Source organism: Sebastes umbrosus, chromosome 18 (genome assembly GCF_015220745.1).
Source record: "Sebastes umbrosus isolate fSebUmb1 chromosome 18, fSebUmb1.pri, whole genome shotgun sequence".
NCBI lineage: Eukaryota > Metazoa > Chordata > Actinopteri > Perciformes > Sebastidae > Sebastes > Sebastes umbrosus.
This window is the reverse complement of record NC_051286.1, coordinates 13501802-13516131: the sequence shown is the minus strand read 5'-3', so window position 1 is coordinate 13516131 and position 14330 is coordinate 13501802. Positions and strand designations below refer to the sequence as shown.

The window sequence follows — 14330 nt, the reverse complement described above, 5'->3', positions numbered from 1 at the left end:
TATAAATAAAAAAATATTTGTATATTATGACAGTGATCACTGTAGTACAATGTTGGCAGATGACGGTGTTTGGGAGATGTAACGGCAAATGCCACAATTATTTCCTGACTAAATAAATACAACACATTACATCAGTACCTGCAAAGCGATTGCCAGGCGAATGAGATCCACCACCACCTCTTCGTTAGCCAGCTCCACGCTGAGAAGACCCAACAGAGCGAAGAGGGACTCGTAGTGCTGCCGACCGCTGCTCTGCTCCTTACAGCCCAAGTAGATGTGTCGGTACAGCTGCTGGCCGTGCTGCAGGTAGGATGAGAGGGGACTCAAGAGTTTAAGTGTGCTAGTTTTTCTGCAATTCCATCACGAGTGTAAATATTTATATGTTCAAAGCTCAAAAACATATTTGAATTTTTGATCTGTGATGATTTCTAACTTTACCTAAACTAACTAATCCTGGTTAGTTTCTCATTAGCAGAGTAAACTGCAGGGGAAACAAATTCATCTGGAATTAGTTTTGAATTCTAATGATACACAACTTTAAAATGAACAGAAGTTGTACCTTTTTCATGAATAAGTTGTCCTGTCTGGAGCACTTGTCAACTTTGAGCTTGAGCACAGAGATGTCTGAGATGATGCTGCATAGAGAGAAGCCACAATGATTAACACAAACTGTGGATTGCTCCAACACACTACAAAGAAGGCCCACAATTCTGCAGACACGCCCCACACACACCTTATGTCGGAGAACTTTGGCGTGTTGTCGTGCCTGTCGATGAGACTGAGAAGGATCTGGAGCACCAGCAGCCGAATCTCAGGATCCTCCGTTAGAGAGAAGGACAGCAGCGGCTCCAGGAAAGAGCTGGGCAACGCTGTCAGCATGTTGGTGGTCTGGAAACCGACCGTCACCTGAGAGAGGGATGATCACAATAAGCAATTTATGGTTTACACATACATGAAGAAAACATACATGAAGCCTTTAGAGCATGCAAGCTACGAAAACACATAATCAGAGGGTTCACCAGGTACATACATGTAACTGTCAGATAAAGTCTGATGAGGTCACTGACTGAGAGATGTTAATCTGTTGCAGAAATTCTGATGTTTGATTTTGTTTATATGAATTAAGATACCTTCAAATGTGCACAAATTTCATGTTGAGCAACAGGGATACTCTTCTGGTTTAGATTGAAGTGAGCATTGGGTTTACTTCCTGTTAGTCGAACACTGGTAGATGGATGGTTGCTTTCATAAGCACATATTTTGGGTTTGGTAAAAAAAAAATGACCACCTTGCTGTGCAAACACTCCTTAAATCATGTGAAGACAAATGTAAAGCCGTGCAGAGAAGATGAGGATAAAAGAATTGTGAGACCATACGAGTGCTGCCAAAACACACATGGTTTGTGGAAAATGATTTTCTCAGGTGCTGAGATAAAGTTTGATGGACTACAGCTGCTGATAAGTGAAGAGTCACCCTGACTGATTGGACTGAATTTACTTCTTATATAAACTACTTTCTTAGAATGATAAAAATGCATTGGGATCACGGCGAGGCAACTCCTGCTTCAAAGCTTTGTAAAGACCCGCATTTTTCAAACATTTTAAATTAAAGGAGCAATATGTAGCACTGACAGCTAACGTTTAAAATGGATACTGCAGTCCAAATTTAAAACATTGGAGCCTCGGCCCGTCCGTCTGTGTTAGCATCACGGGCGTTAACCACTGACTAGCAGTAGTCGGAATCACTTCACCGGCTGTGTGTCTCAAATATTCGCTGCTTTCATAACCCAGCTGCACACGGACCACAGAGAGATGTGCCAGGCTTTCAGGTTGGGTAAAACCTAATGTTATGTTATCTCTGTTGATCCAGTTCATCTGCTTACTTCCATGGCTGCAGAAGGCTGTGTTTGCGTACCAATTTGTTTCATATGTGGCAACGGGGTGTTGAAATGGGCAGTGGATGGGATCAAAACAGCCAAAATAAAAACAGACGTTCTGGACCAGAATGGAAATTTGAAAGGAGAACATACTGGCTGTAGCATTGTTGTCGGAGAAGCCAGTATTTCAATTAAGCATGTTTCCTTAATCTCTGATGACATATCATGGTCATTTTATGATTTATTACAGTAAATATATTACATATTGGTCCTTATAAATAATAAAAATGCATTGCTGAAAACTCACCTGGACCAAGGACTTGAGTAACATAACCTGAATCATCCTGGTACCCTCAGGTCTGGGGATGAAAACAAACAGTAGATGGAAGTTAAAACCCTTTAATTCACCAACATTCAGGTCTACACAGAGTTGTTTACAAAGTACGGTTAACTGAAGGATAGAATAGGATAAGTTAGAGAATTACATAAGCACATACAGCATTCAGTTTTGTCCAGGTATGTTTGTGTCCTGGGCATATGCTGCACAAACTGGGAACATGTGTTTATGAGATTTGTGAGAAACTTACCCCGAGCCTGAGGAGGGCAGAACTGGGTGCATTCCAGGGACAGGGATCTTGCCCATGATGAAGAGCATGACCTCTGACCTCTGGTATGTCGGTAGAGTGTTGGCGAATGACCCTGACAGAGAAAGATACAAAAAAAAGAGAGATGAGCATCAGATGGATGAGAGGAGGATTTGGAGCAAACGAAAAAAAAAAAGAGAGATATGTGTGGAAGGAGAGAAAAAATAAATTAACACTAGTCTGTACAAAACCCACACGTGTACACACACAGGCATAAATACAGACACAAGTGAGGTAAACATAAGCACCACAGACAAACTGATCCAGTCCCAGAGCCTGTCTTGCAAAGCCTCCCACACACACACACACTCTCTCTCTCTCACACAGACAGAGACACACTGCCCACAGACTCACCGATGGTCCTGATGACAGCCTCCTGCAGCTGCCTCTCCTCATGAGCTTTGATGATCTTGGTGCCGATGTTGGTGCTGCCGTCATAGGAGCCGGTCAACTCGTAGTCCACGCTCAGACGGAGCTGCCGCAGCAGCGTGTTAAACACCTCCAACACTGTGGGACCTAAATACACAAACAGTGAATAATCAAAAGACTAGGTCACCCCACAACATACCAGCCTGTACTGTAGGAGTGTGCGTGTACTGTGTCATTCTTCTCACCTACAGATCCGCTGGCTGCGATGGCGGCTGCCTCTAGCAAAACTTCCACAATTCCAGCTCGCACTGTGGCTGAATTCTTGCTGTTAGCATCCAGATGACCGAGAAGCTGCTGGATTACCAAGTGAGAGTGCTGGGACTAAGAGAGAAGGAGAGAAGGAATGAACGAATGGCATAAAAAACAACAAGAAAACAGGAAGAAACAGAGAAACCGGGGTAGAAAAGTGGTAAAAACTGTTAGATTACAGCAAGTCATTCAACCAAGATGTTGCCGTGGATGGCAACCTCTGTGTTGCTTTTTCTGTTTTTGTTTGTTTATTCAGTTTTCAGCTCTCCCTCTGTGGTTACATTCACCAGGGAGGAACTTTTGAACAACTTTTTCACTGCTTTCCATCCAACTGGAAAGATTTGCAGAGCTTTAAATTGGAGGAGCAGCAGCTCTCTATGGGATTACCAGGAGACGCAGACGATTAGATTAAATATATTTGTCCCAGAGGGAAATGAGTTTCCACAGCCGATACACAGAAACCTACAGATATACTCATAACAACACACAGCAACAAACATACAGACCAGATATAAACAGTACACAAAATCTTCATGCATGCACTCATTCATCCCAGCTCACAACAGTGTCAGTGAGGCAGATTGTTCAGGGCTGCTGTTGCAGAAGGAACAAAAGCTGCTGAAGTGAGCTCTTATCCATCTAAGTGTTCTGTATCTCCGATCAGATGGTAGTAAAGTGTTGGTTTAGGGGGTGGCCAGTGTTATTTGATATTGTGAGTGCTCGGCGTGTGATGGCTCTGCGGTTCATATCTGATAAACTGGGTGTGGGAAGGCAGATGATTGCAGAGGCAGTGCGTTTCTTTTCTATTTTTTTAATATTACATATTATCTTGTCAGTGTCAATATAAATCCTACACACTATATATAGAGTATATAGACATCTTTACATGCACATAATCATTCAGTCCATGTACATCCATTCAGTATTTATTTCTGTGCACTATTTGTATTGTTTACAACTTACAGAACACTTGACTTGTATATAGACGTTTTATTTAATTTTATTGTTGGTCACTAATACTTTTTATATATATTTACATAATATTTATATATACACCTATTTTTTTCACGTCATGAGTACATAACAGTCCTGTCTATCCTCTACCTTTATTTGTTCAGCTTTGTTGTCATAGCTGTTATATTCTATTTATGTGTAAGTACATCAAGAGAGATGCATAAATAACAGAGTATAATTCCTGGTATGTGCACTAAAATCTCTGGAGATACAGCACGTCACTGACTTGCGTTTTTCATTCATGTCCAAAATGAATCACAGCTGTGATGGGAAGGGTTGATGCCTAAATGGACTCTTCAATCATCTCTCCTTTTCAAAGCTATTTTTGTCTGTAAACTCCATGAATACTGGAGCATGTTTCTACTTTCCGTCCATAAATTGTGTAAAAAAACACTTTACAGAGATAAAAACATGGCACTGTGTAAATCACACAAAAGGTTCTAGGATTCCATTTGGACCTGGATTTACGGTCAACAGGGTGAAAGAGAGAAAAAAGGGGTGAGGAAGAGGTCTTTGTGAATATGTAGGTACTGTATCACTAACCTGGATGGAGTACATGATGATTTTGAAGCAACGCACTGCGAAGGTCTTCCCCTCCCATAGAGAGTGGTTATCTAAGTGCCTGGGGGAACACAGACAGGAGGAGGATACAGAAGATGTAATAATACAGTGATGGTAGTGATGGAGAGCAAATTTATAGCTCCCAAAAAAAGCCCAGACATCAAGACTCCATATGTATTTTTTGATGATGGAGCACAGGGGAGTTACTTATGTGATAAAAGTGTATGGAGGCACAATCAATGATTGAAGAATCTAGAGACGCGTAGGCATTTAACTCTGTCTTTCATTGTTGAATGGAGTCATCATGATGCAAAGAAATGGGGTCATCATGATGCAAAGAAAGACGATCAGGATCATAACATCCATCCAACATCATCATGACCACTACTACCCAATCTTTATGTTTACAGAAAAAAAGAAGAGGAAGATAGACTGAAATAAATATCTAAAGCTTGAAACAGACAGAAACAGAGACAGGGATGGACGAGAGCTGGTCTCACACGGCACATGACAAGTGATATGAAGTGAAAGGAAAATTGAGAGAAAACTGAAAATGGATGGATTAAGAGTGTTCAAAAGAAATATAAATGTAATATATAACTGCACAAGAAAATGGTTACTGGAGTTGCAGTTGGATTCTGGAGTACAAAATAAATCAATAAAGGCAATTATAGGCTTACAAGTCCCTGAATATATTGTATTTTTGCTGGCTTTTCATGTTGTTATACATATCAGCTTGAATCCAAACTAATACGTGGCTGTGTAATTATAAGCTGTATTATCTGGCAGTATTCCTGCAAACACATCATACATATTTTATCCATAGTATTCCTCGTCAGATCTCTGAACTCATTTAGCTTTAACTTGCTACTCAGACTATACCAACAACTTCAGTGAAATATAAAGCAGGAGGGATTATAAACACTAGCTGAGATGCAGGGGAGAAAGCCAAGAGGGGCAAAGAACAGGTGGATATATAACAGACAAAAACATTATGAGTCAACTCAATAAGAAAAGGAATAGTTAATGTCTAGGGCTCAAAGAGACACAGGGAACGGCTGAGACAAAAACAACAACATCTGAGCAGAGCTGAACTGATTCAAATAACAAGAGAGCGTAAGATGGATAGAGACAGACAACTAAAAAGGAAACACTAATCGCAGAGGACTAGCCTTTGAAGACATCCACAGTTAAATAACATCATCATAGAAGATGACCTCAGAAGCACAATGAAGCTGTGAAAAAGCAGATAATCTACAATATCTTGTCAGAAAAGAACTACAACTGTAATAAAATTACAACCTTGCAAGGCAGACCTCAACATAAATGCAGTAATATACAAATTAAAATGTCCCATCTGCAAATCACGCACTTGTCTGGAACAACTATCTAACCTTGCTTTGACCTTGGTGCACCCCCTCGTGCCAATCACGCACAGATAAAAATGCCGCAACACATTAAGATGCGTCCTTCCTTCAGGGTTTAGTCAATGCGTCAAAAAACAACAACAAATACATAAAGGAACAAATCACAAAAAGAGGATAGAACAGTTTGTGTTACTGTCTCACATCAGCACGGGCGTGACGGCGTTCTTGATGTTGCCATAGGCGGCACGTCCCAGCAGCTCCCTGAAGCAACGCTCCGTCAGCTCCACCGGGCTTTCCTTCTCCTTCTCCGACGCCTGCAGCGGAGAGGGGGAGCGGCTGGCGGGGAGCGATGCAGGTGAGAAAGCAGAAAAAGAGAGGGAGAGGAGGGGAAAGAGCAGGGGAGGGGAAGTCGAGTCGGGAGGGGGAAGAGAGGTACAGACGGCGAGAGAGAGAGAGAGAGAGTTTGAAATCAATTTGATTCAATAACACTAACATTTCTTGCACAAAAACACTCTCAGGACTGCTGTGTCACTGCAGCTTTCCCTCCTGAGGCGACTTTTCCCTCTGCAGTGACAATTAAGAGACTCTGTTCGCCATCATGTGTGTGCGCATTTGTGTATTGCACATCTGTTATCACCATGGGGGACACGTCCGTGTCTAAGTTTGTATATGTGTGCAAGTGTGTGCAGGCACTCCAGCCTGTCTTTGTTCTCATGCATAGTTAAAACCTTCACTATAACTCCATTACAGTCATGACTAGCTTCGGGTGGTCCACCAATGATGACATTATTTATTAAACAGCCTCACTCTTTCATCTTGTTTGCTGCTGCTGCTGTGGAGGAAATGTAACTTCCTGCCTCTCAGTGGCTCCTCTAACTTCACTCAAATTCACAAAAAGACACTGACATTTGAGGGGGCAATGGAAAACAGCTGCAGCAAGAAAAATACAGGATTAATACAACAGTTAAAAAATATCTAACTGCGATTATTTTGACTGATACTGCAATTGTGATATGATATGATATTAGAGGGTATGAGCATTTTTACATCATTCTTCTCATTTTCACTGAAAAACATTAAAAATGATTATGGTGTTATTTTTACGGGGATCTGTGCCAAACAAAGATGTTTTCTTAAGTCTGTAGAATATGATGTGTAGGCCAGCACATCTCTGCAGCACAACAATATTTCATTTAAAATGATATTTTGACACACATTTCACCTTTAACAAATATTGCGATTTCCTCCTCATCCTGCGATTTGAAAATTGCAGTCGGCCACATTGCGATTTCAATAGAATTTGATTAACTGTGCAGCCCTAATGTGGAAAACTCAGGTGAGTTCTAAGCTGCTGTTGGTGAAATGTTTTGCATTTGTTCAGCAGTAGCTAATAATGCTTACAAAGCCACTCTCATTGACCCCTGTCCAAATGAAAAGTGCATCTAAAACACCCACGGGAGACATCACTCTAAGGTCACTCTAACAGCCGCTCACTGCAGTTTTGTCTAATGATTTGGAAACTCGCAAGCATTTAACGAGAGGAGAAATCAGCAACACCATCATCTCAAAGCCTATTTGGCTACGGCGATCTGACCTCATATTTGCTTTCACCAAACAACTCACAGAGGCTGTTTTTCAGTCTAAAGGCGAGGATCATTTCGGTTCAAATGTTCTGCTGAGGAGAATAGCTTGGGGAACATAAAAGCCTTTGCATGCTCCTACACACCACATTAAAACCAATCAATCAGGCTTGTAGTTGATCTGAACACTCAAAACGGAGCTCAGAGAAAGATTTTAGTATCTCCGGAAATGAACTCTCTGCAGAAATCTGTCTCATCTTTCAGAAGGCTTTGCTAGAACTGTGCCCGATTTGATCTTTAAATGAACTAGTACGTGTGCATGGGGATTAATGTAGAGAAAAATGCACCATCTGGGAGTTTAATTAGACTGTGCTGACTGCTGTGGATTTTATGGCTGGTAATAACTGAGGATGCACAGCAGGGGCAGGCTTCATAATACACACAGAGAGAAGGGAAGCTGAGAGGGAAATGTGTCTCTGGTGGAGTGTGTCTGTCTCTGACTGTCCATCTGTCTCTCTCTTTCAATAAGCTCCACATTTACCACACTCCACATTTACATATATTTTCCTATTATCTACCCTCCACATAATCTTCCACTGATCTTCTCACTGCCCTCCCCCTTTGCCTCCCCTAACCTCCAGATCTCAGCATTGACGTCAAAGTGAATTCCAGTATGTGGAATACTGCCAAGAGAGGGAGGCTCCAGACTCTGCATCTCTCTCTCCCTCTCTCTCTCTCTTACTGGCAATCTCCAGCTCTCAATGCAATAGTGATGCTTTTATTCTCCACCCATTTCACTCTCTTTTCACGCTCTCCTCCTTTCTCCTTTCATTTTTCTCCCCATCTCTCTGCGTCTTTGTCCTTGGACGCTGCAGGTGGGCAAACCCTTTCGGAGCTGTCAGTGGGTTCACTCAGTGATGACAATGATGATGAATGACATGGGTGATGGCTGACCAGACTGCCAGGACAAATATGGCCTAACGTAAGACAAACAGCAGCAGTCGGCTACAACACAATGGCTTTCTGGGCTGTGTGACCGAGGCATGGCGGGTCAACGCTGACTCATTCTGGGTCATTAACTTTGTCACCACATGTTGGCACACAGCCTGGCCTGTTGTGTGAGGATGACGTGGTAACACCAGGGCCGTATTCACCTGCCTTAAACTGCAGTCAGGATAACGTGTTTGAGCACTTACTCACTTTTATTAAAAACAGGTCTTTTAGTAGGTAAAGCCTTCACCCATTTTCTACATAATCCACATTATCACAGGGTTATTACATTAAACTAAAACTGAAACTAAACCGAAAATAAGCAAAAACTAAAATGAAACAATATTGCCTGGGTTAAAAACTAATGCAAATAAAATAAAAATGAATGGAAATTCATTACGTTCTAGTTTTTTAGCTTAATATATCACCTCTGAAAAAAGGAAATAGCATGAATTTAGGTCAACTCTCGTGACATTGAACCACAGAAACTGAACGGACTTGGCATTCCAGGAGATGGCGCTATGCCGTAATTGCTTCACTAAAGTAGCACAAAGATTAAACATTTAACATACACAATATGGTCATTCCTACACAGTTCTCCATCCATGTATTTTTGTATGTATATGTAGCTAGATACTTCTGAGACATTATACCTGGCCCTAACAAAAACAAACTAAAACTACTCTAGAACTAAAACAGAATATATAAAAACTAACACTGAACCTTTTTGAAAAACTGAAACTAAACTAAAACTAGCCAAAACACTCTGAAAACTAACTGAAACTAAACTAAAATGAAATTGAAAAGTCAAAACTAAAATTAAATTAAATTAAAATACGAAACTAGTACCTTGCATTTTTACAATAAATATGATCATATCAGTCATATGAGGGAAAAAATAATGCAGACAAATGATGGAGTGGTCTGAAAAACCACAACTGGGGCAAGTGGCAGTATGCCTAAATTATCTGGATATACTGTAAGTGGATTAGAGACAGATGAAAAAGAAAACACTAGGGTATTCCATTAAATATTTACGACAGGCCTGATGAACAGCAACACACTAAACCCAATCAGTTGACATTTTCCTTGTGATCACTCACCTCTCTGTGCGCTCTCCACTCTGCAGGTTGAAAAGCAGCGAGGGGACGATCTTGTCCATGTGTTGAGGGTCCCAGATGTTGGCCTGCAGCTCATCATTCACAGTCTTCCTCACCACGCCCTGCAGGCCCTTGATACCTGCCATGCGGATCCTGGAGGTGACAGAAATAGAAGAGATCAGAAATCAGACACTGGTAACTAAATCTATAAATGGATGATTATATTTAGGAAATCTTATTTTTGTCTAGTTTTTAGTCTGTAGCTGTTACACTTTAATTCTGCAGAGTTATATTTAACTGATCAAAGATGTCACTTTGTCTATTTTCAGCAGCTGACAACACGATCACTTTGAAAGGTTTCATTTCTGACAAAGATATAAAAAAATGTCCAGGGGCAGCGGCGGTCTAAAATAAGACTTCCTGAAGCAGTCTAAAAACAGCAGCTACTTAATAATTCTAGCCTCTAGCGCAATCAGACATCTGTCCACTCACTTGGTACGTATGTCAGGGTCCTCGAAGCTGGAGTGGCACATCTCACTGAAGCGCGACACAAAGAAGTCATAACTGCGGTGGTAAGATGGTGTATCCTCTTCTATGTTGGCGAACTTCACAAACTGAGAAGGTAAGAAGAGTAAAATAATGTGTCAAACTCTAGAGATTTACAGTAATAAGTCTGCTCCTGAACGGCTCTAGCTTGTTAAGAGTTTGTTTCAATTTGATAAAAACTATTTAATGAAATAAGCCTAAATCCCCATGATGAATATCTCCTAAATTAAAGTCAAACCACAGCGCCATAACATCTCATTAAGAGTGAAAAGCACAGGGCAGAGGGGGGCTCTCCCGCTGGGCCAGAAAATGTCACCATTTAAACATGCTGACATTTAGCTTCACAGCACTCTCCAATTAATAAATTAAGAACTAGATTTCTTTACAATCAACACAGAACGGATGCTACCTGAAGCAAGAATCATGTAACAACATAACAGTACAGCAGATGGTTATTAAAGTACATACATTCAAAAATACAGGCTGGATTAGTGCAGTAAACCAAAAAGCAAGGTTAAAAAGGAGTTGATATAGAAAATAAGCATCTAGAGGAGCCCCTTATGAATCTATTTCCTGTGTAGAAAATCAGCATTTGGAGTGGTTTTGAAATTAGATGAAGTACACTTGAGCAAATGAAATGAAGTGAACCCATAACTACTTCTGTGCTCAGGTGCTGCAGTAAGCTGCTGCAGGAGTTGATACCCGGAAGCTGCCCACTATTACCGGCAGTAATACTGGGCAGCTTCCAGGTATCAATGCATCAACTCTGTGTCTGCTGAAACAGACTTTCTGTCTGATTGAAAGCTTTAAGAATAAGGGTCTAAAACCGTAGGCGATGGAGGGCTGCGATTATTAACATTTTTGTTGCGACTAAAGGTTACGAAAGGAGAAACTAACCCCTGTCCTAAATCTTTTCTATCACATCACATAAAGCAAGTTGACAGAAACACTAACTCAGGTACTGATGTGTTGGCTTTTGTTAGAAGGGGCTCTGCAGTACAGGGGCTTTAGGTCAGAGAAATAGAGTGGGAGAAAACCTGGCCGGTGCTTGAGTCCTGTGGTGATAAACTCTCTAATCCGCTCCTTTCACCTCTCTCCGACTCTGGTCTGCTTCAGGTTGAGCCACACAAGGCACACTAAGACGGTGACTATTTACACTGAAAAATACAGTATATGCATAGTTCTATGTGTGACGAAGTTCAGGGTTGTGCATGTATGGATCGAGCAATTACAGCGAAACTAATCCCAATCAATATCTGCACAGTGTTCAACAACAGGCACTCTGAATGCAAAGCTTTAAATTAGCACATACTGCACAATCCCTCTCCTGCTATTGATCATGTTAAACAGCACTGTGATCCACAATTAATTACGCAGCACCAGTGTGTGTGTGTGTGTGTATATGAATGGATCATTGTATGGCCCTTGCATTTGTCCTAAATACACACACCCGTGAGTGTGTGTAAGGAAGATTGATAGCATGAAGATTAATGAGCGAGAGGTTGGCGTGTCTCGTCAATCTGTGTAGATGACTGCGGAGCTTTGCATCTGTGGTGTGCAGCTAATCTGATTTCCTTTATATGTCCTCTGCTGACCCGGCCGACAGCGCTGATAGCAGTTTCCCACATCAGAGGACGCTCATCACTCCCACTCCCTCTGCCCACCACTCTCTTGATGAGCTCTGATCTTCCTCAACTACTGACGCAGTATTCCTCTCAAGGTTAACATCTTTTACTTTGTGCCATCACATCAGGAAAGTAATTGCGCCCTGTCAACTTCTGATTAGATAATATCTCTAAATCCACTGAAATGGGCAGAATTTAAAAGCTTAGGAACGAAGACACATTAGTGGCCAACAGTTCGAGGATGTGGGTATTTATCTAAATTTATGTCAGTAAAATAAACCTGTCTTAGTTTTTATGTTTCTTGTGACCAATAATTTATGGTTAGGCAAATTTATTATGCTTACTAAATTCTGTTTTTTACAGCACAAAACTGTCTGTGTTTGGCTTCTGCAGTAAATTGAAACTGTACGTCCTTCGAAAAACTACCTTGAATTTAATCATACAGACAAGAAAAAGAAATATTATCGGTGTTTCCCAAAGCCCAAGATGATGTCCTTGAATGTCTTGTTTTGAAACAAGAAAATATTCACATTTAAGAACCTGGAATCAGATAAATTTGACCTTTTTTTTTCTTAATAAAATTCCTCAAACTGATTAACCGATTATCAAAATAGATGGCGATTAATTTAATAGTTGACAATTAATCAATTAATCGTTGCAACATCTGATGGACGCTTAAACTCACAGAGTTGGTTCCTAGGATCTGCAGGCTGGGTTTGTCGGACTCTAGCAGCTTGCGCACCATCTTGAGGAAACTCTCCACAAACAGGTTGATGCTCTGACAGTGGCAGGCCATCAGCAGCTGGTCCAGGGCTTCCATGGCTATGCACACATACCTGAAGAGGAGGGTAAAGAGACACAGAAACATCGGGATGACACCATTAACCCTGTAGACAATAAAATGTGTCTGGATATCTTATACGTATGATAAAATACGTCCATATATTCTAAAATGTCTAACTGCACACAGCAACAGAAATAAAAATGTGATTAGCACTGCCAGACGAACCCTGGAGACTCGCATATTGAACAGATTTCAGCTGGACTCTGCCAAGTGTAAATGTAATCTGTACAGGCTGTTTGCATTGGCGAGGATCATCACAGTGTGTCCCAGTTATGAGTCATAAGATTCTTCGGTGGCATATAAAGTAAGTACAGAGTGTACAGACAGAAACAGTCGATGACCCTGCACCAGCCATGTTATTTTTTTTATTAAAAAAACAAGACTTTTTATCATTGTACAGACAGAAAAGTGTAAAACACCTATTTTGTGTACATGCAATGGCATCAATTTATGGTTTCTTATCCAGTTTGCATGTGGGATACATGTGATATGTATCCTTTTAGACAGGCCCGAAAATGAGGATCTTTAAAGCATCTAAAGCTCTTTGGTGGACTGTCTGACTGGCTAAATCTCTATGAAGAAAGGCTATTCCCTGCACCACTTTTCCTATTACTTCACAGCAAGGCGACCTCAAATTCTTACCAGGATTTTAATATATTCGCTTCAACTGTGTTGAATTTAAATCAGTTAAGTTGAGGTGTGGCAGAAAATAAATAACACACAAAATGTGCACCCAGTATTTGTCAGGGCAGAGACAGCTGACTTGTTTTTCGAGAGACTTGTTTTGAACGGCGATTGACTGGTGATGCTCACCCGTATCTGTGTCGGGCCACATCCCTTGACAATCTCTCAGACAGGTAGGCTCCGATACGGTCGAGCTTCTCTGGAGCCGACAGGGCGTAGAATGTCAGCTTCTCCATGTTGGCCTTCACCAGACCATCCTAAAAGGGTGACAGGAAGAAAGAGGGGGGTGGGACAAAATAGAGAATATAAGAAAGTTTTAGGGTCTCATTTACATAATTTAGAATCCTAAAGGGCCTGACACGCCAAGCCGACCGTTGGCCAGTTTCGGGCCATCGGGGAACGTCTGTCGGCCTAGTTGTTTGTGGTGAGTCCCGCACCGTTTGCACTAGTCTGCGGCTTTTTGGCCAATTCAGCATGTTGAAAGAAATCACTCTGATTGGCTGTTCTGCTTCAGCGAATCAGTGCAAGAGAAGAGAAACAGAAGTGAGGAAAGCAAGTAAACAAGTAAAGACAAAAGGGCACACACAGAACTTCTCATTTTTCATCTGGTCTGATCAATACATGGCCATCTGGAATGAAGCTAAGTGGTGAGCGAGAGTGGTGTGAAAAAGGAATACAGACTACCGCTACCTGCTAGTATGGATTTCTTCTCACGCAGGCGCATTATGTACATGGTAGTTGGTCGTTGGCTGTAGTCTTACGGTGTTCGAGTGCAAGTTTTTAGCCAAGACAAATGCGACGCGAGGCGATGCAATTGTCGG

The 14330-nt window shown here is 41.4% G+C and overlaps 1 protein-coding gene across 4 annotated transcripts in view; it reads right to left on the bottom strand.

Moving 5' to 3' along the window:
• The window catches only part of LOC119477274 (protein EFR3 homolog B), a 35530-nt gene that overhangs the window by 5611 nt on the left and 15589 nt on the right, over nucleotides 1–14330 (bottom strand). For all 4 annotated transcript variants that reach the window (XM_037751270.1, XM_037751272.1, XM_037751269.1 and 1 more), the window contains exons 3-15: nucleotides 13639–13766; nucleotides 12667–12817; nucleotides 10303–10424; nucleotides 9814–9963; nucleotides 6342–6476; nucleotides 4756–4834; nucleotides 3135–3270; nucleotides 2875–3036; nucleotides 2464–2575; nucleotides 2184–2235; nucleotides 734–906; nucleotides 560–635; nucleotides 139–300 (exon numbers count right to left, since the gene is read on the bottom strand). In XM_037751270.1, coding sequence (XP_037607198.1) covers nucleotides 139–300; nucleotides 560–635; nucleotides 734–906; nucleotides 2184–2235; nucleotides 2464–2575; nucleotides 2875–3036; nucleotides 3135–3270; nucleotides 4756–4834; nucleotides 6342–6476; nucleotides 9814–9963; nucleotides 10303–10424; nucleotides 12667–12817; nucleotides 13639–13766 — 1638 coding nt within the window. The remainder of the gene's footprint in view (nucleotides 1–138; nucleotides 301–559; nucleotides 636–733; nucleotides 907–2183; nucleotides 2236–2463; nucleotides 2576–2874; nucleotides 3037–3134; nucleotides 3271–4755; nucleotides 4835–6341; nucleotides 6477–9813; nucleotides 9964–10302; nucleotides 10425–12666; nucleotides 12818–13638; nucleotides 13767–14330) is intronic.